The sequence below is a fragment of the Rhamphochromis sp. 'chilingali' genome, assembly GCF_963969265.1.
Source record: "Rhamphochromis sp. 'chilingali' genome assembly, chromosome: 7".
Taxonomy (NCBI): domain Eukaryota; kingdom Metazoa; phylum Chordata; class Actinopteri; order Cichliformes; family Cichlidae; genus Rhamphochromis; species Rhamphochromis sp. 'chilingali'.
In genome coordinates, this window is record NC_137934.1 from 11,197,971 (window position 1) to 11,222,574 (window position 24,604).

The window sequence follows — 24,604 nt, forward strand, 5'->3', positions numbered from 1 at the left end:
TTAAGTTTATTTTAATTTTATTTGCTGAAGTGTGTTTATGTGCATGAGTGTATTTATGTATAGATAGATGGATAGGTATTGTGGTCTTGTAGAAGTGGTATTTTTAGCCATGACCATTTTATTTATTCTTTCCCTAGATTAAGTCTTGTTTGTATTCTATAAATAAGATATGAGGTATATTTCAGCTTCGCATAACTCTGGGGGAACTTAGTCAGTTAACAGAGATAAATCACAAGACTGATGCCCCCCTCCCCCCCAAAAACATTCACTGTTCTTGAAATGGACTGTCGGTCTTGCCAGACATTTTGGGGTGCAAGTCCTGACAGCCAACATGTAGGGGTGACAATCTGGAGGAGCTGAGCCACTGCTCGCAATTATGATATCCTGAACATCTTGAAATATTTTTTCCAATATATCAGTTTTTAACTGTAAAAACAGGCATGTACGTGTTTCCAAATGAAACTTAAATATTAAAAACAATGATATTTTGGATAAAACTACAAACATGGCCATTTATGGTGACGTTTGGGTCGCACATAATATGACGTCATTCGCGGAGGGATCCCTGTGTCGGAACCATGGTCATATCGTTGAGAGGCAGTGAACGGCAGAGGTCTAGAGACAGCTCAGCTACTCATTAGGGCAGAGATACGTTGAAGTGGGAAGACGTCTCGCTGCGAGCATTTCTGGAGGCAAATGTTAACTTTCGGATAGTACCGTTTGCTAGACTATCTAGCGTTCCGGGTGGCTAGCTTTCAGCTTTCTCACGGGTGTTCTGCGGTGGAAGAAGCAAAAATGTCGTCTCCAAGTCCGGGTAAAAGGCGAATGGATACCGATGTGGTGAAACTGTATCCTTTCTGAACATAAACAACAGTCTCTCAATCGCTATCTGGTCAGCTATGTGCTGAACAGTTTGTCAACGTTATATGAGTGAACTCTATTGGTGCTGCTTGTTTTTCTTGAAACCCCCCTCAAGCAGAAAATGCTTTCACAGTGAATGACTGGTGTTTTGTGTAAACAACATTTTGCTAGCAAAGCCAAGTGTTAGCTAATTCTGTCCTGCGAACCTTCAGTCGCTTATCGGGACAGCTGTATTAGCTAATCAGATCGGTCACAGGTCCTTCCGGCATTTTTTTTCCATCGCAATATTATTTCTTTGTAACTAACATTAGCTGTCTAGAGCTTGCTCTCCAGCTCTGAAAATTACTGCAATGTCCGCACAGACGCCGACGTTTTTCTCCTTATACAGAAATGTTTTGCTACACCACCAACAGATGTAGCAGAGGTAGACTACCTAAAACACCTTGTGGCAATTTGGTTTCTTTGTTCACTCCTCTGTTTTATGACGGGAATCAAACTCAAACTGCCCCTTTCACACGCTTACACAGAACCTTGTTTACATAACGTAAGCCCAACTGAAAACGCTGCTGCTTTTGTTCTAGTCGCAAGACGTTGGCGTTATTGCTGCGTGTATAGCGATCTGGGTTTACCTAGCTTTGCTTTGTAACCCCACTAAGGGTTTGGTATGTGTGTTATTGGATCTACCACTTGACAAGAAGACCTGCAACGAGCGTTGTTGAACTGGCGTGCTAGTCAGTTGGTTAATTTCAGCATCAAAATGGCCACCTGATCAGTGTCTCTCACTGTACTTCAGTGTCAACAGGCAAATGCATGCAGTACTAACTTGTCTCATTTTCGATGGGTGTTAACGTGTAGTTTTGGACATACTGGATCTGGAACTGAGTGTGGCAGCTGTTACGTGGTACAGCAGGTGTCAAGTCCCCTACAGTCATTTTCACTGTGGAATGTTTGAACTTTTTGGCAGCATCTAGTGTGTTCTGCTTTTCAAGTCGTCGTCACCATGTTTACTCTTGCACCGCTGCTTTATTTGTTTAGCTTCACTCAGGGATGACAGAAGCAGTTATAAAAGTGAATCATAACGTCAGATTTCCAGTCCATGCAATGTTCCAGAAGGAACAGTATGAACAAGTAGTTTTGTTTTTGTCCCAGAACAGTGGAAGCCAGCTTAATGATTGGGTAGCCTGTTACTAGCCGGAAACCACATGAGGGAGGGACTTAGAACAGCTGATGGGATCGCAGTAAAAGCTTTGCAAATATGGGGTTAGAAGTGGGCTGGTCAGAATTAAACCAAAAACAAGTAGAAGTTACCCCAACAGCTTCAAACTAATAGTTTTAAAATTAAAATATTGACAGTGTGTTGTTTGTTTTGTTTTTGTTTTCAAGCTTGGGCTTAATTTAATTATTTCTGACCAATAATATATGACTCTTTGAATATAGCATTATATTTTTCTTTTTTTCTTTTTTACTGCAGTAAGAGATTGGTGATGAGTATGTAAAGTTTATTCTTCCCCCGCTCGACACCATTTATGTGTAAGGTGTAGCAACTGTGACAGGGTGCTGAAACGGACAGAACAAGAGTTGTAAAGGTTGTAGTGTGGACACCCACACACAAAGCATTGGAGTGTAGTAAAACCCCTCTCCTTCTTGAGCTACTTCACTGACAGGCAAGAGCAGGTTTGCTAAATACCGCCTGCTCAGTTTTGTACAGTGGCCTGAGTGTTTAAACATACCATCCAAGACTAGTGGTCAGCAAGTGTTAAGAATGACAGCTATGTGTGTTTTAAATGTAGATCTTAAAGAGTTGGATTTGATCTTGAGCGGGCAGGTCTCCAGATTCTAGTAGGCCCTTCTTCTAAACTATCAATAAGAACCTGTTTCTGTGCTTGCTATCAATGCATCTCCCCCTAGTGTAACCAAAACCTGAAACTCACACTGGCTTTTAGACAGACGCAGGTTCTGAGAGGCCTTGTGCATTAATTTGCTTTGGCCACCGGAGAGCTGTGAATCTAGAACGGAGGCCGTGCGGGAATTCGTGAAAATGAATGTCAGAATGACCTTAACATGTAGCACCACTCAGTTAAGCTTTGTCCCAAGCCAGCCAATACTCTGCAGCCTGCTTTTATATGCTAGTACTCACTACTCTTTGTACAATTCTGTGAAATATTGATAGAGAAGACATTAAGCGTTAGTGTACAGTGACTTTCCACTGTAATACGTCTTCCTGCTAGTTCGTTCCCTCCTATACAATATGAGACAATATTTATTGACCGCTTCTTGACAGACTGGATTTCTTAAACATTAAATTAACATTAATTTCCTATCATCTGCATAACCTCTTGACATTTGGTATTCTGTCTTGGTCTCGGTTGGGCTGATTTTGATGTCGAACACAATGTTCTTGAAGGAGCTTAGCACAGTGTGTCACTTCTAAGAGCTTTACATTCAGCCTGTTGTGTGGGATTGACTGCACATATTGTGTAGGAAGTTGTGCTGTTATTTGCATATAATTTTTTATTGGTCTTGTTGTTTTACAAAGACTTTCAGGTGGAAAGCTCCTGGAATTTGAGAACAGGTGAATTACATAGCACTAAGCCTATTGTGCGTGCTAAAACAGGTCATTTTAACAAGGCTCTTATTATTGACTTCTCTCGCTTTTGCTTGGCATATAATTGACCAACAATAAGACTTGGACATCTTTATGTGTGACAATTCTAATTTATCTAATGTAATTGTTACAAAATTGGTCTTTCAGTTAACACACTGCAAAATTGTTTATTTAATTAAAAATGGGAAAACCAACAGAGAAGAGTTTTAAAATGTCTCTTCTCTAGGTGCTAAAAATGTAATTAATATGAGATGTAAAGACTTGAGGTGTATATTCTGCTGTAAATAAAATTTCGCTCTATCAGAGGGGATGTTTGGACATCTGATGTCCTCAAAATGACATCCCAGCTGTACTTTTCAACCTTTGAGTTCCTGCTGAAAGGGCTCTCTGGAGCATGGCCACCAGCAATTTTTATTCAAGTCTGCTAAGAGTTGCGCAGAGGGGTGTCAGAGGCTTTAATCTGCTCCAGTATTCATCATAATACCTCATGTCAACATTAGCATATACCTCCTTTTATATTGATAAAGGTGTTGCACATCACACCTCTCAACTTGCAGTTTTCAAGGAGAGTTCACATTTTTAGACTTTTTTAAATTATTTTTTAAAAGTAACATTTTACGCAGCAGTCAACCTTTCGCAATCTGATTTATTCACTTGTCCAGATTCATGGGACATTTTTGATTGTCCTCTCCAAAGCATCCCTCCTCCCTTGCTAAGTGTAATACCAATCCTGAGCTTTATCTCCTCTCTGCTTAGTTTTTTTTGGCCCATTGTGCCCATGTAGAATGACATCCGGACAGCATCAGCGGTAGGTTCTTTTGTGTTTCCCATTTAGAGAAGCCCCTGTGACCCACCCCTCCCTCTCTACCTCCTGCTGCTGCGTCAGGCCATGTCGCACAGTCACGGGCAGCTAAACTGCACTCAGTGCTATTATTGCTGGACTGAACTAACTAGATGCAGTTTATTGTAGGGAAGGAGCCAGCAGTTGTATGCTCTTTCCTGACTGATTAAATGGAAGGCACAATGAACCCATGAGCAAAATGTGGAATGCCCTGGTCTGATGAGGAAGTTGCATAAGCTACCAGCATGCTTTGTTACTGGGCTGGAATAACTACACAGTAGTTGACACAAAGAAGTTCATAGAAAACTTGCTAACTTCAATTTTATTTTCATTGTGGTTGCAAGATAATGTGACGTGCTGTAGGTATAAAAAGTGTAAAGCACAGTTGTCCTTTGCCTCAGTTACTCACCATACTATTACTCCCACAGGCAAAATATCTGAAAGCATACAAAAAAATCGAATTGAATTTAAAATTCGGTTAAATATAAGTCTTGTCAAGATTTTGTGGGTGTTGAACCGCATGCATGATGCTGTCAGTTGACACAGTTTTTATTATCTTTATTTACATTTGGTGCATAACTTTGCTTGTGTCACTGCAGGCGTGTTTAAAACATATCATCCAACCGAGCTCCTGCTTTTTATCGTTTTTAGGACTTTGTGAATGAATGCAAGGTAACAAAGTCAATTGTGTATGAGGCCCCTACTATTCAGGAGGTGCCACACTGATTGACAGTCCTGTTTTGGGGGTCCAGGAGCAAGGCATCGCTGACAGTAGGGTGTTTGAGGCCCTCACTGTTAATCCCATAGTGCATACAGCGAAGCTTCCTGCACGCATGGCTGCGTTCCCTTGGAAAAACAGATGGACTGAAGTTCCTCTCTTTGTTTCGCATGATTTTTTTTTTTTTTTTTTTTCCCTCCCCTAGCATTTGGGAGTTCAGCCTGGCTCTGTCACTCACATGCAGAGGTGCTTTAGTGTGGAAAATCAAAGGAGTGACAATGGGGTAACTAAGTTTGGTCATGTAGGCCAGAGCCGCTGGATCTGCCTATTTAAATGTTGCAGTAAAACCACTGCAGCTTTTATTTGCTTGAAATTAACCTGCATATAAAGTAAAAGGCCCTTATCAAAAAAATGCAACCTATACTTACACACCCTATACTTGCCTCACTGTGCTAATCTGCTGCTGTTCATTTCTCATCTGTGTCAAGTTGATAAAATTAACCCCGCGTGTTTCTCTAATTAAAGCGAATTTCACCATAGCCATTTCCTGAAAATGTCTCTTGAGTTTTTTTGTGTTTTTCTCTGTACAATAAGCAGCACATCTTGTTTATTAGATTTTCTCATTAGACTGCTGCTTCAGATCCAGGCCATTGTTTTTCTTGCACTGGCTCAGTTTTGTGTTAATGATCAACTCATTTGTATGTGCATGCACGTAGCTCAAATGCACGTGCGCACACACAGACTCTGTCACTACTGCTGTAAATTGACTGTTGATTTAGTGAAGGGCTGAGAGGAGGAGCAGCTGAAGGATTCACATTTGATTGCAGTGGGTGGGCTCTCATCTCTCACCAGTGAAGACAAAGAACTTAGTCTGCTCAATTCTGAGCTCCTCCGGCTCTCACACTGGGAGGTAGCCATTGGTATATTGAGACTTGCATCTGATGAAAACTAAATCTGCATTGCAAAGTGAATAATACATTTGGCTAACTCTTGCATGTTGAGCTGGCTATTTACGGTTTATTACTAAATGAGTAAGGGTAAAAAAAAAAAAGAGCTTTTCAATTTTGCTGCAAGTGCAAGTTGTTGTCTTGTGCAGATGGCTTTTACATCTGGTGAAATTTGAAATCTGTATTATGTTTAAAAGGTTTGCCCAAGGTTTATTATTCTCAGGAGCAATGATTGTGCATATTTGAGAAAGCAGTCCTATTAAATGTGTAAAATTATAGACTGTGGATCTTTGAAGCAGAAATAAAACAGACATATTTATTTTTAATTTATTTCCCATCCACCTTCCAGTGAGTGCGCCGCTTAACAGTACCAGACATTTACAATCGGATTTCAGTTGAGTCAGGCCTTTGGGGGCATATGTCCATTGATATGTAAAGCCTGCTGCAAGATTTTCTTTTGCACAGGCCCCACACACCGGTCCTCCATCAGCATTCAGACTCTTTATGTCTCAGAAGGAGCCGGAGCTGATTCTAAAACAGACAGCTTAAGCCCAGCTTTGCTGAATAACACCACACTTGAGATTTAAACAACAAAAAAAAAAGCAAAGGATAGCCATTTCCATTCAGCATTTCCAACATGCTCATTTTGTGGTGGGTGTAAAAGAATGCTTCTTTGTTTTTCTAAAGCACAACTAGACCTGCGCCTGTCCAAGGTACAACCTGTTACCATTGAGCAGATGTACCTTTTGCATTGTTTAGCCTTTTAAATGTGAATTAACCATTTCCCCCTGTCTTTTAATTATTTTTTTTGTAGCTGTGTTATCTATAAAATTTTACAGTGTAAAATAGATCACCATATGGCCATGAGTTAAATGGTTGTCTTTTTTCATGAGTTAAATGGTTGTCTTTTTTCATGAGTTAAATGGTTGTCTTTTTTCAGTTAGTAACACAGACGGAATATTTAGTCTGATTATATCATGTAAAAAATTAACTTTTGAATATAAAATATTAAATTCAGAAGCATGTAGATGTTTGCTGCCACCCAAAGGTGCTGTACTTGCAAGAAGCACATATTAGCATGTGAAAATAACTATAGAGTAGTAAAGTATAGTGTGCAGCTTAAGAAATAGTGACATATTTTATCCATAGCAGGAATGCAGTTCACTAAACGTTTTGACATCTGGTATTAGTAACAACCATCTTCATTTACCATAATTATCAATCATCGTCTTTGCTCCCAAAGAGCCAGCTTATTTTGATTGTTATTTAAGCAGAGAGATAGGTAAGCTAACATAGCTTTTTTTTTTTTTTTTTTTCCAAGTGCTCTGGTGGAGTGAGCCATAATGCTGTTGTGGTATATTCTGGCTTTCTGCATTTGTCTAGAAAGGGGGTTAAAAATGCCCAATAATAAAGTGGAGAAACTATGCAAAAAAAAAATAAAAATGGCACTGAGAGAAGGTGAGGGACACAGAGATTCCTTCTATTCTTAGTGAGATGTTGGAAAGACATGAAATAAGCAGAAGGCTAACCTATCTGCTTCCACATTACTGATGTAGTTTGAAACAAATTATCAGTAACATTGTAGCACCAGAGGTTTTTACCTACAGCATTCACAGTTTCAGGAACAATTTGAATCAAAATGAATTTGGTGTAAATCAAATTCTCATATTAGTAAAATCCTTTGTTTACTCTTTAATTTATGTTGCTGTTGTTCTGATTCACTGTGTACTTCAGTTCCCCGTTGTGTACCTTGCAATCTTTGTAACGTGGTGAGCAGAGTCTGCCTCAGTGCACAAGCGTGGAAGCATATTTGCTGGCATTTCTGGTGTATATCACTACAGGATTGTTTAAGTAGTGGATGATGATGATGATGATGATGATAATAATAATAATTTGATTTGATTTGACTTTTTTTGTTTGGCTTGTTTTACTTTGCAGACACTCTGAAGAACTCTTACTTAAAGTCCTCTGCATTGGATTAGATTTAATGGAGAGTTCATGTCATTTTATGAGCCAGTAAAGCAACTGGCAAGTTTACATATTATATAGATTAATTATTTACATCTTGTTAGATATAAACAGAACCACTGTCGTATCACTCTTGTAAATACAAGGGTGGGTTTGAGCCATCTGTAGACTAGTTGAATTGCAGCTGCAGGCTTGATTCTGTTCTCATTTTCATTCCTCTTTAGCTGACCATGTATTCACAGGATTATCTGTCTACAGAGTCGATGAGCTGGGGTTTAGTTTTTTTTTGTTTTTTTTTGTTTTTTTTTGTTGTTGTTTGTATTTTAGTTTTGTTTTTTCAGGCTGCAAATCCCCATTAACACCAAGCTACATTTGTTTTTTTTGTTTTTGTGTTTTTTTTGTTTTTTTAATTTGTCTTTTCTTAATTAGCAATATCGGAAAATGCCCTACTTGGGGAAAGTGTTTACTTCAGGGTAAGAGGGAGACTGTAGGTCAGTGAGGTTTTGTGATGATGACTGCAAGGGGAGAACAGTGTTTGTTTGGTGTGGAGTTGATTAAATCACTCTCTCTCAGAAACACCCTGCCTATCACTCGCTCTGCCTGCAGTGGCAGGATGGTTGCTGTGCTACAGTAGCTGCCTCTGTTTTCAGGCAGAGTGTAGTGGAGGTCACACAGTAATCTTGCTCGGCTCGGCGCGGTGCAGTAATACATACAATGTTGAATGCACAAACACATCCAGATTTAAACACAGGATTGGACTTTAGCAGGAACAATCCACATGTACAGATAAAGTTGTATGCTGGCAGAGATTTTCAAAGAAGTAAACACTCATGGTCTCACGTGCTCACATGCATAATTCATGTCTCTCAATCCATTTTTAAACAGGAGGAACAGTCTTGTTGGTCACATTGACTTTGTTGTCTGTTTTTGTCTGTTTTTCTGCAAATTGCAGCTTGTATTCATAGAAATAATAGTTTTCTACATCAATGGTTAATGGGTGTGAATGTGTGTTTCTTTTGGTCGTTTATATTTGTCTCTCGGTGTAGGAAGCCTACCTATTGCATACACCCTGAGGGCAGCTGCTATATTTCCTGCCTTTCATCTCCAAGGCCTTTGATTGTATATTTTTTGCTACAGTCTGTGTGTGAGGGAGTGAAAGTAAAATAGAGATGACTTTCTTAGAGTTCCTCATCTCCAAACACAGAAATATAAATATGGTACTCTCTTTCTAAGTTGTAAGTTTTTCATTGAAAAGGGAATTTGTAGCTTGATATCTTTCACTTTACTACTTTATATCTTGCCTCTGAACCTTTCGCTTCAACAATTTTCTATAATTTTTTACCACATTCCGAAGTCAGATTCTTACCTAATGATAAGGAGGAATTTTAGGACAATCATTCATTTCTTCTAGTGCTGTGTCATATCCTTCGTGGTAATACCAGTCTAAATTTTGAAGTTATATAAAGGTGTAATATCGCTATAGCATTGCCATGTTAGGTTTCCTTGTATGCACAACAGCTGGATGAGCCTGGACATGTCTGAGAGCAAGGGCTACAGTGGTGTGAAAAGGTGTTTGCCCCTTCCTGATTTTCTGTTTTAACTGTTTGTCACATTTAAACGTTTCAGAGCATCAAACACATTCAAATAATAGACAAAGATAACACAAGATGGCACAAAATGCAATTTCTTAGTATTAAGGGGGGGGTGAAAGCCCTACATGGCCCTGTGTGGGGAAAAAATGACCCCTAAATCTAATGACTGGTTGGGCCACTATAGCTGCTATCTTTTTCAGCGCTATGAAGGAATTTTATCCTACTTGTCTGTGCAGAATTGTTGTAATTCAGCCACATTGTAGGGTTTTCGAGCCCGAACTGCCTTTTTAAGGTCATGCCACGGCATCTCAATCGGCTTCAAGTCAAAACGTTGTCTGGGCCACTCCAAAATTTGTTTTTTGTTTTTCTTAAGCTATTCAGAGGTGGAATTGCTGGTGTGTTTTGGATCATTTTCCTGCTGCAGAACCCAAAGTCCACTTCAGCTTGAGGTCAGAAACAGATAGTCGGACATTTTCCTTCAAGATGTTTTGGTATACAGCAGAATTCAGGTTCCATTTACCACAGCAGGTCTTCCGGGTCCTGAGGCGGCAAAACATCACACCAGACCATCACACTACCACCACTGTATTTTGCTGTTGGTATGATGATGATGATGATTTTCTGAAATGCTGTGTTACTTTTATGCCAGATGTAAGGGGACATGCACCTTCCAAAAAGTTCAACTTTTTTCTTGTCAGTCGAGAGACTATTTTCTCAAAAGTCTTGAGGATCATCAAGACGTTGTCTGGCAAAACTGAGATGAGCCTTTATGTTCTTTTTGGTCAGTGCTTTTTGTCTTGGACCTCTGCCATGCAGCCATTTTTGCCCAGTCTCTTTCTTATGGTGGAGTCCTGAACACTGATCTTAACTGAAGCAAGAGAAGCCCGCGGTTCTTTGGATGTTGTTCTGGGGTCTTTTGTGACCTCCTGAATGAGATGTTGACTCCAGGGAAGCTTCACCACTGTTCCAAGTCTTCTGCATTTGTGTATAATGCAGTGGTGGGCAACTCCAGGTCTCGAGGCAGGTTTTAGATCTCACCCTGGGTCAACACATTTGAATCAAATGGTTAGTTCATTACCAGGCCTCTGGAAAACGTCAAGACATGTTGAGGAGGTAATTTAATCATTTGAATCAGCTATGTTGGATCAAGGACGCATCTAATACTGACCCTCGAGGCCTAGAGTTGCCCACCCCTGGTATAATGGCTCTCACCGTGGTTCACTGGAGTCCCAAAGCCTTAGATATGGCTTTGTAACCCTTTCCAGACTGATAGGTGTCAGTGACCTTGTTTCTCAGGTGCTTCTTTAGATCATTGCATGATGTGTTGCTTTTCACCTTTATCAATGAAACCATAATTTAAAAACTGCATTTTGTATTTACTGTTTAGCTTTGTCTAATGTTAAAATTAGTTTGATGATCTGAAACATGTAAGTGTGACAAATATGCAAAACACTAAGAAATAAGGAAGGAGGCAAACACTTTTTCACACCACTGTATGTGTTAGCCTCCATCAAAGATTTAACATCTAAAAGAGACCACCTTCAACATCCTCCAACAAAGCACAGCGCTTTACCAAATATGCAAGAAAACTGCGTCTGCTACATGTTTCTGCTCTTGAGACAAAAACACACACCAGGCTACAAAGGTAGAGATACGTGCACCTGTTCATCTGTGGCGCAATAATAAAATGACTCAACAGAGCATTGCTAGCAGCTACAATGGCTAGCTGTCCATATGACAGGCAGAACAAATGGTGGATGGAAATCATTAGTGTGATTGCATGGTGGAAAATTAGGACTTAAAGCAACATCCCAGGTACAAAATATTTTTCAGTCTTATGGGGGAGGGGGATTGTTCTAGAAAATGTTATTATAGATTGATTAACACCCAAGTCTTTAGACTTGCTGCTGCTTTAGTCTTTCGATCTCCAATAGCAGGTTTTATATGCCATTCGTTTACAGGTAAGGGCACATCTAAACTTCCAAACTCTCCGACTCTCGTTTGTGCTTGTGGTCGAGTTGTTGTTGCAGAGGATCGCATACTTTTTCTAGCCTGGCATGTTGATGACGTGGAAGGTAAAACAGTGTGCATGTTATTAGCTTAGTCAGATTGCATGTGATTTATAATTCTGACTTGGATGAAGCTCAAGTCACAGTTTATGTAATTAAGGCTGAAATCTTGGTAGTTTCAGGCAAAACTGTAAATAACTGACCTGTGCAGTCAGTTTGATCGTTTGATTTGATTGCACGTCATTGTCCTTTGATGCAATACATGAATTGGATCAGATGAATGGAATTGGCTTTTCCTCGACCCCTGCTGTTCAAAAACGGCAAGAGACAGGAACATGCTTTGAAAATAGCCAGTGCCTCCCATCACTAGATCAACAACTGCTGTCTCCAAGAGCGAAATGTTTGAGCATATTTGACGCCACATTGTTTGACAGTATGCTGTTTATGATTCTCCGTCGTGTTTGTTTTCTGTACTTGGAACGAGGCTGGTTGCGAGGGGATATTTTGATCCTGGGTCAGGCAGGGATAGAGGCCTGAATGGACCAGAAAGAAAACAAGACATGTCTAGACCACAACTGTAAATGCTATTTACTGCATATTTTTACATCTAGGTATTTAAAATGTGTTTTATAGGCTACAGAAGAAATATCAGGACAACATTGACCTTAGTCCTGGAGTAACAAGGTAATTGTTAGTCTGAGAGGAGCTCTTTTGTACCTTTTTTTTAATTTATTTATTTTATTACTTTTTTCATGTCTAACACTGTGTTATTAAAGAGTGAGCTGGCATGTTGAAGTCAGTATATCCTTATAATAAAGTCTGGTAGTGAAGGAATTTAGGTTACAGTTCAAGGCTTTCTGTTATCTGTGTGGATTTATGTATGTTCTCCTAGCTTGATTGGGCTCCGTGTGTTGGATTATATTTATTGACTTACCTTTTTATGTGATTTTAACTATATAAATCCAAGGTCAAGGGTTGGACAGGCGATCTTTGCGTGGGGGTGAGATAAGTAATGATATAACTCTGTAGTTAATTGTCCTTTTTCCATTAATTCTGTTTGGGTATTTGGGATTACCCATGCTGGGTGACAAATTATTTAGTTATATTTTAGTTCCCCTTTTATCAGCTTATTTATTTTAGCACTTCATATTATAACCTTTTAAGATGAGGTGCAACATTTAAGTGTGTTGCACTTTTACACTGCATGCTTATACCTTTAGAGCCTTTTGTGATCCAAGTGTGTTTTACCATGTTTTCAAGATGTTAAAGATACAAAGTATCTCATGTTACAACTAAATGCACCCAAATCAGTCACATGTTCTTAAAGGGATACACATGTAAATGTTGCAGAGGTTCTATTTTCTCAGTGTTTCTGTGCTTGTTGACATTGTTTATTCGACTTATTTGCCAAATCTGAACACAGTCGACTTCAACAAACCAAAAACAAATCTAGAGTTGAGCTCAGTTAAGCTAGTAAGTTGGTTGGCTGTGTTTTTCACATTCCATCTCAATCCATCAAACAGTTGGGGAATTTACAACTTCCCTCTGTTCTTACAGACATGCCAAACTCCTTTTCTGTAGTGTGAGAACATTGTCAACAGAGACCTATAGTTATTTATTGGGTAGAAAAGGCTATTGGGTTAGACCAGACAGATGGAAAGAATCACATCGAAGTGATATTAGTTTTGAGCTTGTGTCTGAGAGAGATTCTTCTTTGAAATTCTTCTTTCCTTCATCTTTAGGTTAACTGAATCAATCAGTGGGTCAAGTGTACTCTACACGTTAGCCTTTTTAGCCTAAATTAAAAAGCTGGAATTCATATTGCATTCATGTGAACCATATTTTTTTTTTCTTTTAATTTTCGAATAGAAAGTATAACCGCAGTGATTGAAATTCAAATCGAGCTTGGTCTGGGTGAAGCTGCTGCTGACAGATGCTGAAACTGGGTGAATCTGTGGCTACATGTGACTGCTGTTTCCTTATTAGATGAAAACTGATAGATTTTAGTTGGATGAAAGCAAGTTACATGTCAGTGGTGTCTGTTAGCATTATCTTACTCTATGAGATATTAAACGTACTCAACAGTTTAATATTTATAGGCCATCAGGACCCTTACATTTGCATTTCTATTTTGTAATTTAGGTAAGTGTGACATCATATAGCAGGGTCGATTTTTCGCTGCCTTCCTAGTTAGACTGGCCAGTTTCAGTCAGTGTGCAGTGTAGTTACTGTTGTTTTAGCCCCATAATTCGCTTATCACCCACCACACCTCACGGTTTCTGTTTCATACCACAACACACACAGTCTGTATCGTCCTGTTCCTTGTCACTGCTGCCTTGTCTTATATAGCTTTTAGATGTGTAAATGCCCTTTTTAGATAAAGAGCAGAACTAGAATAAAATGAGGAATTATGCGAGTGTGAGCACTGAAATATGATGCAGGAGTTGTTTCTTTAGGCACTGGGCTTGTTTATGTTTTCCTAGTGACCTTTAGATGAGTATTTAGTTCGCCTTGGATTTTGCATCGGAGACCCTCATAATGCTTACTTGACTCCAGTGCGAGTCAGAACAGAGAGGTTCCTCTTCTGTCTGAAATAGACACATTTCCTTGTTGAAGCCAGGGATTCAATCTGCTCCTAGCAGTCTCTACCAGAACTTAAAATAACCTTCAGTTTGATTTAACCCTTTGGGGTCAGTGATGCTGCTAATTAGATCCACACTAAATCAGGATCAACAAGACAGCTGCTTCTGTTCGCTGTGGAAAACGGTGATTCATGTTTTTATTATGATCTCCTTTGGTCACATTTAGGCAAAGTGATTTCTTTTTGGTTTTGTAAAAACAGCGGTGATTCAGAATGCTTAGTGTGATAATGACTTCTTTTTTTTTCTTTTTTTTTTAAACTTTATTTATGTTATAATTATAGCTATGACTGGAGTAGCAAATGAAAACACAGGCTGTTTTTCTTTACTAACACCTTTCTTTTAAAAAACAAAAACAAACAAACCTGGCTCATGGTAAAAACAGGAAATCATTGTTTTTGCAAATATTTGTAAATGAAACTTCAGACAACACATCAAATGTATACATATTGTTTTAGTTTGATCCCAGAAACAAGTTTAGGCTGAAAACATTGAGCTGGGATGCTAAAAATACATCTTATCTCAAACATCTCATAGCTAATTGGGCTCATTAGTGACATGACTTGGTATAAAAAGCATCCCATGGAGGTTTTCACCACTGTATGAAAGACTCCCTGGGAGCATTAGTGCAGCTCACATGGGTAGCTTTCACATCTATGAAGGCACCAATAATGCTCAACAATATATATAGTTTTTTCAGCTATATATGATACTATAGAAACCTCCTTTTCTGATATTACCAGTACAGTATTAACTGTATATTTTGGACTCTTAGGCTGTCGGCTCCATTAGTTACAACTATGAGAAGTGACTAAAATTAGCATTTCAGTTTGTAGACATGCGTACAGTGAGTACTGTTTTGTCAGAAGTATGTGTGGTAATATCAAGTTCTAGAAAGCCAAGGTGCTCATGGAGAGTGACACATGGAAAAGAGACTTGGAATAGTTAGCAGATGAAGGATGGGTGAACACTTCAGTCAGCATCCTGATGTTAATTCAGTGTCCCGAGGGGCATGGCATTGAGCTATTAGTTGCAATAGATAACGCCTCTCCAGGATTATGGATTAAAACAATTAAGTTATTATTATTTGTCAAAAGCTGTCATTCCTCTGTTTAGTCTTCATAATTCACAGTGATACAGACAATCATGTCAGGTAGGAGAGAGGAAACCGGGCAGGTTATTCTTGTGCATTTGTCTACCATGCAGGAAAATATGTGATGATACAGGAAGCAACCACAGCTCACTGACTGTTTCTACAGAAGCCAAACGATAGAATCAGTCCTGCAGTTCTTTGTTTGTTTATGTGTATGCTTTTCGTGAAGCAATCCTCCTTAACTGTCCTACAGCATCGAGAGCAAGCATGAAGTCACCATCCTCAGTGGACTCAATGAATTTGTAGTGAAGTTTTTTGGACCACAAGGAAGTAAGATTTTCTTCTTTCAGTTTTTTTGTTTTGTTTTTTTCTCATTCCACAGACATTTTGAATATTGCTGCTGAGACCTTATTCAGTAACATGTTCTAAAATAATTAAGGGGTTATCCAGGGTACCTTTTTTTTTCCTTGAATGCAGTGCTATTAAGCAAGCATTTTAATGTATTTTAAACCAGCTATTAACATGAATGCCATCGCCATAAAAACAAATGAGATGTTAAGATTGATTTACAGAGCATGAAGTGACAGTAAATGTGGTTGTGAGAGCAGCCGCTGCAGGAGTGTCAGTCTCTTTGTTTAGAACATAAAGTGCTTTTTCACAGCAGGCAAGAAACGCAAAACGCAAAACTAGAGCTGAGGCCACGAAGTGTAAAACGGAAAGGAGCTAGGCTTGAACAGGCTTGAGGGGAATTTGGATGAGGAGTGTGGCCTCATCAGCAGGAAATACTTCTTTCATATGCTACTTGTAACATCTGTCACACTAAAACCACTGTCACTTACGCATCAGCAAAGAGGGGAAGTGTGTGTTTGACCCTGTTTATGTTGCCTCGAAACAATGCCAAATAAAGGGGAACTGTTGTCCCCATTGCTGATCAACCGTCATGTGCGTTATCTGTCATGTATGTGCTACTCAGTTTCAGCACAGCACACGAGGGTCCTGTTACACACAGCTATTCTGGGCAAGCACCAAACACCCCCGCAAAATCCGAGTCGCTTCCTCTTTGATGTCAGCGTATTATTTGAAGTGATTTGGAAGTAAAGATTTCTCCTGGGCTGAAGTGCATTACTGCATAAAATGACAGATACGTGATGAGGGAAGCTCATGTGTAGCAGAGAAAATTGATTATAACACTGTTTTTAAATCCATTTAAATACACGAAGGGTGGAAGATGATGTTGAGGCGAATAAAAGTCTGTCGTCTGCACTCAGCTTTGTTCTTTTGTTATGTATTCTGTGTCCCCTCCTTATGTACAGCACCGTATGAGGGAGGCGTGTGGAAAGTGCGAGTAGATCTTCCTGATAAATACCCATTCAAATCACCATCAATAGGTACGAACTCTAACTCTACTTTACATCCAGACTTATTCATCTTAATTTTAGTTTTTAGCACTGTCCTAACTTATTCCATGTCTTTTTCAGGATTCATGAACAAGATTTTTCATCCCAACATTGATGAAGCGTAAGTTGCTGCACCATTTCAGACTATTAATGCAAGTATTGAAGCTCAAGAATTCATATTTGTATGTTGTCAAGTCTTGTTTTGAAAATGTTCATGTTAAAATGTGAAAAGGATTAACCTAACTCAGTTATAGGAGTGCCATTGGCCATCACGTTCATTTTATGCTTGCTTAATGTTCACAGATGACAAAATTAACAGCTGAAAATGTTTGAGTTGTATTGAAAGGGCAGCAGGTAGAGTAGCTCATCTACCAATCGGAAGGTCGGTAGTTCAATCCCCGGCTCCTCTAGTGTGCATGTCGAAGTATCGTTTAGAAAGACACTGTACAACTGTGAGTTGCCCCAAGGTGCATCTATAAGAGTGAGAGTGTGTGAACATTAGGTTCAAAGCGCTTGTACAAAGATGAACAGTGGATTGGACTAGCTTTGAGTGGTCAAATAAAGAAGAAACGCACCATATAAGTACCAGTAATACTGTTTCACTGTGATTTCCAGTAATCTTTGGGCACCAGAAAATGATGGCAAAAAACAAACCAAAAAGAGAAGCAGAAAAATATTGGCCAAACTTGACCAAAAAATTCAGAATTGCTGTGTTTTTCTTTTGTTTTTCTTATGTTTGTAAGTACGTTTGTACCTGCTCGGTCAAGCTCTTTGCTTTTCTGAGTCCGTAAATCCACTGAACAGTCCATAAAGGTGAGCAGGAAAAACTTGTGCCTCCTCCCCATATGTGACAGTGTAGCGTTTCAAATACCAAAAATAGCAGGGCATCTAGGCTGTTCTCACCAGCAAATGATGGCAAGTTTAATAGAAACATTTTTATTAGCCAGTGGGTAAGGTCTGTAATAAGTGTATTTATATAACTGTTGATCTGTGGCTAGGAATATGTCAACAATAACAATCTAAAGCTTAAATTACTGAAACTTGACATTAACTTACACAGCAACTTGGTTTTAGTTATATATTTAGTAGGGACAGGCCGTTCTAGTCACATGATATTTCACAACTTTCAGAATTGACAGGAAATATACAGCTGAATGGCCACAGTTTGCTCAAAAGCTGCTGGGAAGTACACCTGTTGCATCTAATTTTGCATTTCTCTTAACAAACGTGAAGACATTTTCAAAACAGGATGGCTCTTTTGTAGAAAAAAGAAAAACTCTGCGTAGCAACATACACAGATTCGTCCTTGCCTGCCTTTGGCCTTTTAACCTGTAACTCTCTTTTCCCTCTGTTTCCCAGATCAGGAACGGTGTGCTTAGATGTCATCAACCAGACATGGACAGCCCTTTATGGTGAGTGACTACGCTCTGTGTCTGTATTGAGTTCAGAAAACAGTCACCTTCGACAGGAGTGAGTTATTATCTGTCAGCTGTGGAAGACATGCCCACATATACTTGATGGGAGCAATTATACTCAGTTACTTTCCCTCACTGTTGCTGGTCTCCCTGCTTCCCTGGCTTCCCCGTGCCCTTCTCTCAGTAAAATTCCCCATTAATTTCCCATAATATCCACTTCACAGGGTTAAAATAGCTGTTGAGTAGTATAAATGACTGTACTGTAATATACCTAGCAGATGTTCCAGCATCCCTTGGTATTTATTTTAGCTCATGTTCCTACTCGGGAGAATACTAAATGCTATTTACAGAACCAATAAAAATGAACTGAGAATTCATTCTGTCTTAATTATTTTCCAGCGAATGTTGTATTTGTGTGGATTACTGTAGGTTTTGTTGTGTCGGATGTTTAAAAAAAAAAAAAAAAACAATAACAACAAAACAAACCACACAGAAATAAGCCAAATGACAGGAATAGGCCAGTCAGCCAAGCATTGTGTAATGAGCCTATACAAAGGAAGAGGGAGCAAAAGCATTAGATTTAATCTTGTAAACACCAAAAACCATGGAAAAGAACTGGGGGAGTGTTTGCTTTCCTTACATAAATGGACCCAACAGTGACACCTAGGAGATGAAAGTGTCATCTCAGGTTTTGGACTCTCCCTCAGCTCTGAGAGAACTAGCTGAGAACTAGTGAAAAGCGGTGTTGTTTTTTTTTGTTTCTTCCTGTGTGAGTTTATCAAGCTCAGAATTTTGAGTTAATGCCCAACTGACCCCTTTTAAATTAAGCTAAACTAAGCTATGATATGGTAACTCAACAAGAGCACCCAGATTTTTATTGGGCACATAACGGAATGACATTTCTTTACCAGGTTTATTCAGATTAGAGGTTACATTTACGAGTTGCCCGAAAATAACATCCATTAAATGAACAGCAGTTCATATTGGAGAGCTTTATAAGGTTACATGCTTTGGGGGCAAACCCTAAAACTGTCAACCTGGAGTTGGGGCAGTCCACTTTTCAAGGCAATGGTAGAGTATCCAGTGGGGAGACATGCACAATGAGAGTATTGGAGTTCTTAATAGCCAGTCAACAGCCAAACTGTGAAACACATAAACCTCTGGATTGTTGAATTAATGCATGCGCACATTAGAGCATCAGACCAGGCATCTCGAATCATTATTACAGTAAAAATGTAGGTAAGTGTACTTCTGTGTTTCTTGGTTTACCATATCTAATGTGAATTAGCTTTTTTGTTTTTTCCGAGGGCTTTGTTGGGATAAACCAGATTATGTTGGCAGTGTGGATTAATGAAGCTGCAGTGTTATGTAACTTTAAACATGAAGGATAGATCTGTAACTTGGAAAGGAAAACAAAATTCTAATAATTATTTGTAAAAAAAGAAATTCTAAAGCGCCTTTTCTTTTCTTTTTCTTCTTTTTTTTTTTAAATCAAGTTTTCCTGGTGACTCTACAACTTCAGTTCTAACCAGTAGGTTTCCTTTTGTGTTTTTCAGATTTGACCAACATCTTTGAGTCGTTCCTGCCCCAGCTGCTGGCCTACCCAAACCCCATCGATCCCCTGAACGGAGATGCAGCTGCTATGTACCTTCATCGGCCAGAGGAGTACAAGCAGAAAATCAAAGGTTCAACCTAATGAAAATATGTTACCTGCAGCAATCCATGTTTTTTGTATCCAGCAGAATATAAATTTGTAGAAGTATTTTCCTTTCAGGAGGTATTTTCCTTTTTATTGCAGACCAGCCAGCTCACCTTTTTAAATCTGTTTTCTCTATTTCTTCCGCAGAGTACATTCAGAAATATGCAACAGAGGAGGCTCTGAAGGAGCAGGAAGAGGGGGCAGGCGACTCTTCATCTGAAAGCTCCATGTCTGACTTCTCAGAAGACGAGGCCCAGGACATGGAGTTGTAGTAATAGGAGGGTTCCCCCATCCTGCCCCCCCTAACCCCCACAGAGACTATATTTGATTTCCTAACCATGAGAAAGCAGACTTATAATATTCATATTTAAACAAGTTGATTTTTTATTATTATTATTATTATTACTACTAAACAAGGATTTTTATGGATATATAGCCTTTGGTGTGTTTGACCTCCCCTCCCATTCTGTAGCTGTTTCTCCTCACACGCATCCACGTTCTCTGCCTGTCAGTCTGCTCATTTGTGTGGTGCGTCATCTAAGAAGCTTCCATGTGAACATCTGATTTCTCTACACAAATCCACTTCATAAAACTTCCCTTTTGACCTCAGCGACATATAATTTCCTTTCTTTTCCCATAATACCAGTTGACTCTGACCATTTTTGTTAGTTGGTCCCCATCAGATCAGGTTAGGTCTTACTTGCCCTCTCTGGTGTACGTCACCACATATTTGGGGGGGTTTGTTTTGTTTTTTTAAATGCACACACTGACACACAAGTGTCCGAGCACATTTTATATGAAGTGCAGTGCCAATAGACGCTAACAAATCAACCTGGAATACCTCTTAAGCATATCTCTTAAAACATATGAACAATATGAAATCGTTTTTGGGGTTTTTTATCATTCAGTTCAGATTCTACATGGACTGTTACATTACTCTTGCATTGCTCTTTGTTACTCTGTTGACCTGCAGCTGCCTGTATATGTTTGCTGACCTGTTTTAGCTGCTCTCCCTTTAAGTCAGCCTCCTTATGATTGGCTGCCCATGATAAACAGCAGGCGGAGCTTCTTGTGCTTCTAGCCAGAGCCGTGTACATCATGCAGAGCCAAGAGTAGGAAAACAAAAACGTATCAAAGCGAGCATTTAGAGCAGCCTTTTCATGTAATGTCCTCACTATGTGAAACTACTTGTTTAATTTGAGAATCCAACATAATGCATTATAAGCAACAATACTAAAGATCTGTTTTGTACAATGTATGCTAGCTGCACAAACTGCACATGTAAGGTCAGTGCACACAGGCAGTGAAGACAGAAGGTAGCTCTAATATAGGTTTTCTTTTGTGGGCATTCTGGTCAGACTCTCTTGGTATTTTGGGAACTAAAAATAGACCAGAGCTACACTTTAACCATCTGACCGTGCATGTGCATTTTATACTCCACATCAGGAGTCACCTCAAACACACAAGCACCAGACTGTCATTGTGAAGGGAGGTCTCTGTATTACAATCAGCTGTATATGTGTTTTTGAAACACATTTCTAGTAGTGTTATTGGTCCTAAGGAACTTTTCTGACTATATAAATATTTTTTAAAAGGAACAGCACTAAAGTCTGTTTTAATCTCAGTAAAAAAGCAACAAAAATGGTCATATGGTTACTGAGTGGATCTGAGTGAAATTTAAAAGTAATTTGTCCCCCTCCCTGTTGAGGTTAGTGTTGTATCAGTCTTCCTCACATTCCACTGTTACTCTGGATTTGCTCCGATGCATGCTCTCCATGTTGGTCTGACTGGTACGTAACCCCGGTGGTGTCGAGTGGACTGTCTGCTTACAAGGATCTCTTTTTGGATTACGAAATACGAGCCCTGTACATGATAACTAAACTGTACAGATCTGAGTTCCTAACTTTAAAATCAAACAAAGGAACACACCTTGTGTTATTCACTGTGGCGGGTGAAGATGTCCATCTATGATGCGTGGAAAGGAATTGCAGTCACATTTTTGAGTTTTGACACTTCTGTGTTTTTTTTTGTTTGTTTTATTCCTTTCTCTACTTTAATTTTTCCCCCAGTTGGGGGGTGGTCAGCGCGCTTGGTTTGTTTTTTAATCTTTTTTTTTTTTTTTTTTTTTTTTTTTTTTGTACAGCGTATACCTTGTACAGTAAAAAGACACCTCTCTGTAGCCTCATGAAAATTCAGTGTTAACCCAAAAACACTGACTTAGTGTTGCTCACGGAGGCTAACGCGGCAGACGGACTACCTAGAAAACCTTGAAATGTATTCACTTCGTAGATTGCAGTAAGAATCACTGGTCGCTTTGTGGCGGATTGTGGATCCCAAGTGAAAGATTGAAGGCAGAATTCCACTTGGGAGGTCACCTCATCACCTCTGATTTCGACTCCCTCTTCTGTGCCTCGTCATAAAAAGGAAGTCCACAAAAACCACGTCTTCAAAAAGCCATGAAGGTCATTCATTTAAAAATTAGAAAGGCACATCGCTTTAACCTACAGTCTTCTCCCGTTTCTGCGGTTTGATCCTGTACAATTTGTGATTCGACGTCTAAATTTTCAGTCTGCTGACAATTAAGGGAATTACCCAGGGCTGCGAATGGCATTAGGGTTTATTTGTGGTAATGTAGGATTGTTAGACTTGTATGGCTCAGGTTTGAAATTTAGTTGGGCTGTATCTTGGATAGTGAATAACATTTTCACCCAGGTGATACTGAAAGGATGGAAATCATGCTAATGTTTGTTGAGCAGTGTTTTTGACATGTCACGATAGTTAGTTTTACCGACTTCGACTAAACATTTGCTACATGGCTGTATTACAGATAGCGTTACATAGTTTGGTATACTTACCTGATAAAGCATCGATGCGTCATCTGATTCTTAGTCTGTTTTGTGGTTATATGTGAGATGCCCCATAAACATGCCTGCTTGTCATCGTCTTTCAGATTCAGAGTTGTACAGGGGTGTGTGTGTGAGTGTGAGAGGGATTTCAATCTAGGATGACCTGTAGTGAGCCTGATAGATCTAACTGTACTGAAATCTAAAGTGTGGTTCAGCCCTTTTCAAGACGTTGGGTTTTCTCTATAAGCATGATCTATAACATAGTTCTGTGCTCTTTCGAATGCAGACGTCTCCATGGTTTGTTTTTAATTCATCTGATCAGTTTGACCGCTTTGAACCCGGGATTGTTATTTCTTTAATCCGCCCTGAGGATGTTTTGAATGTCAGCTTGGGTTAGCTCTCGGCAGAGTTAACCTTTGCTATAGTTGACACATTCAAGGCAGTTGAAAGCAAAGTGAATGTTATACATTATTTTGTGGTGAGGTTTGTGATGCACATCAAAAGCTAAACCTTACCCGTGTGTGTGTGTGTGTGTGTGTGTGTGTTTGTATGTTTGTTTGTTTCCCCCCCCATGCAGCAAAATAAAGAAAAAAGAAAAATTGTGTATTCGCACAGAGAGGGACCCACGTTTTTTTGTTTGTTTTTTAGGGTTTTAAACTTGGTCCCTGTTGGTTGAGCTGTGGTTCAGCTACACTGATAAGAATTTCATGTTAAGGTTTTTTGGGGGGGTTTTGTAACAAGCAACTCATAAATCTTGTTTTACTTGACATCTGTGCAGTATTGTACTAATAATGTACTAGATCCAAGGTGACAATTGTAATAAAAATGGCACATTATGTTGCAGCAGTGCTACAGGGAGTTAACAGCTAATTTTTATCTTCTTTTGTTTTGCCCACCCCCCCCCCCCCCCCCCTCCAAAAATCTTAAGATTGGTTGTCAGGATTATTTGCAATAAATTGATGATATACTCAGCTGTGGCCTGGTGTTCCTCTGGTAAACAATCTTCTCAATGGCCAATCTTATTTTACTGATAGCTGCCTTTTTTAAAATTCGAGTTATCTTTAACTTAAGAACTAAAGAAGACCTCCTAAAGCCAGTGAATGATTACACTTCCCACTGCAACTTGAATTCTAGAGTATTTCTTTAAAGATTGAAGCATTTTTATGTTCTTTTATTTCATATCCTTTTGGCTTGTTTCCCCATTCACTTCTTTCAGACAACAAGCTTGCAGGTTTAAACAGAGACTCCGCACATCTATATCATTGATGCTAGGATTCACAGAGCCTCACAATTGTGACTGTAAACCTGCACAGGAAGTCCAGAGCTGGGCTACAGTCTTGCAACTATAGCCACACTCCTCTCCCAGAACCTGCTGCATACAATAAGGATGAAGGATTTGAGTGAAGTGACTGGTCTATTCATCTGTAGACGAGACTCCCAAGGCCCTTTCTCTGTTTTATCAGCACAGCTGCAAAGAGCAGGAACCCTCATCCTGTAAAGTCACCTCCCCCATGTGTTGACTCCTCGAGCAGTTGCATGCTTCTGGTGTGGAGTCGAGGCTCACCTCCCATCCTGTCTTGTGCTTGTGTGGATTTGTTCCCTGCGCTGGCCGACTGCTGCCGTCAGGGGATTTAGCAGGCACACGCAGCATGGAAAACAGCAGTTTTGATTTAATAGAAACTATGTATTTGGTACCTAGTGTGTGATACTCAAGGGTTTAAAAGTCAAAGGGTTTTGGATTTTTTTTTTGGTTTGTTTCAGTAAATCCATTCTTTGTTTTATTTTTTTTCCACCTTCTCTGCCCTCATGTTTTATTTTGTCTTTTTGTTTTTTTTCTTTTTTTCTTTTCATTGTGAAGTGGGCATGCTTGTCAAAAATGACAGATGCTCTCTATTAATAGGCTTATAACCTCATAAATAGTTGTGTATAAAATAAACTGTTATAACTTCTTTTTTAATAAAACATTCAATGTGT

General features: G+C 39.3%; 1 protein-coding gene across 1 annotated transcript; it reads left to right on the top strand.

The window, feature by feature from the left end:
- The first annotated feature begins 577 nt into the window (after window positions 1-577).
- ube2h (ubiquitin-conjugating enzyme E2H) lies at window positions 578-24,604 on the top strand. The gene is made up of 7 exons (XM_080886395.1): window positions 578-848; window positions 15,527-15,603; window positions 16,587-16,661; window positions 16,752-16,791; window positions 18,030-18,082; window positions 19,642-19,770; window positions 19,932-24,604. The coding sequence occupies exons 1-7, from the start codon at window positions 796-798 to the stop codon at window positions 20,054-20,056; spliced, it is 552 nt and encodes a 183-aa protein (XP_080742521.1). The 5' UTR covers window positions 578-795; the 3' UTR covers window positions 20,057-24,604.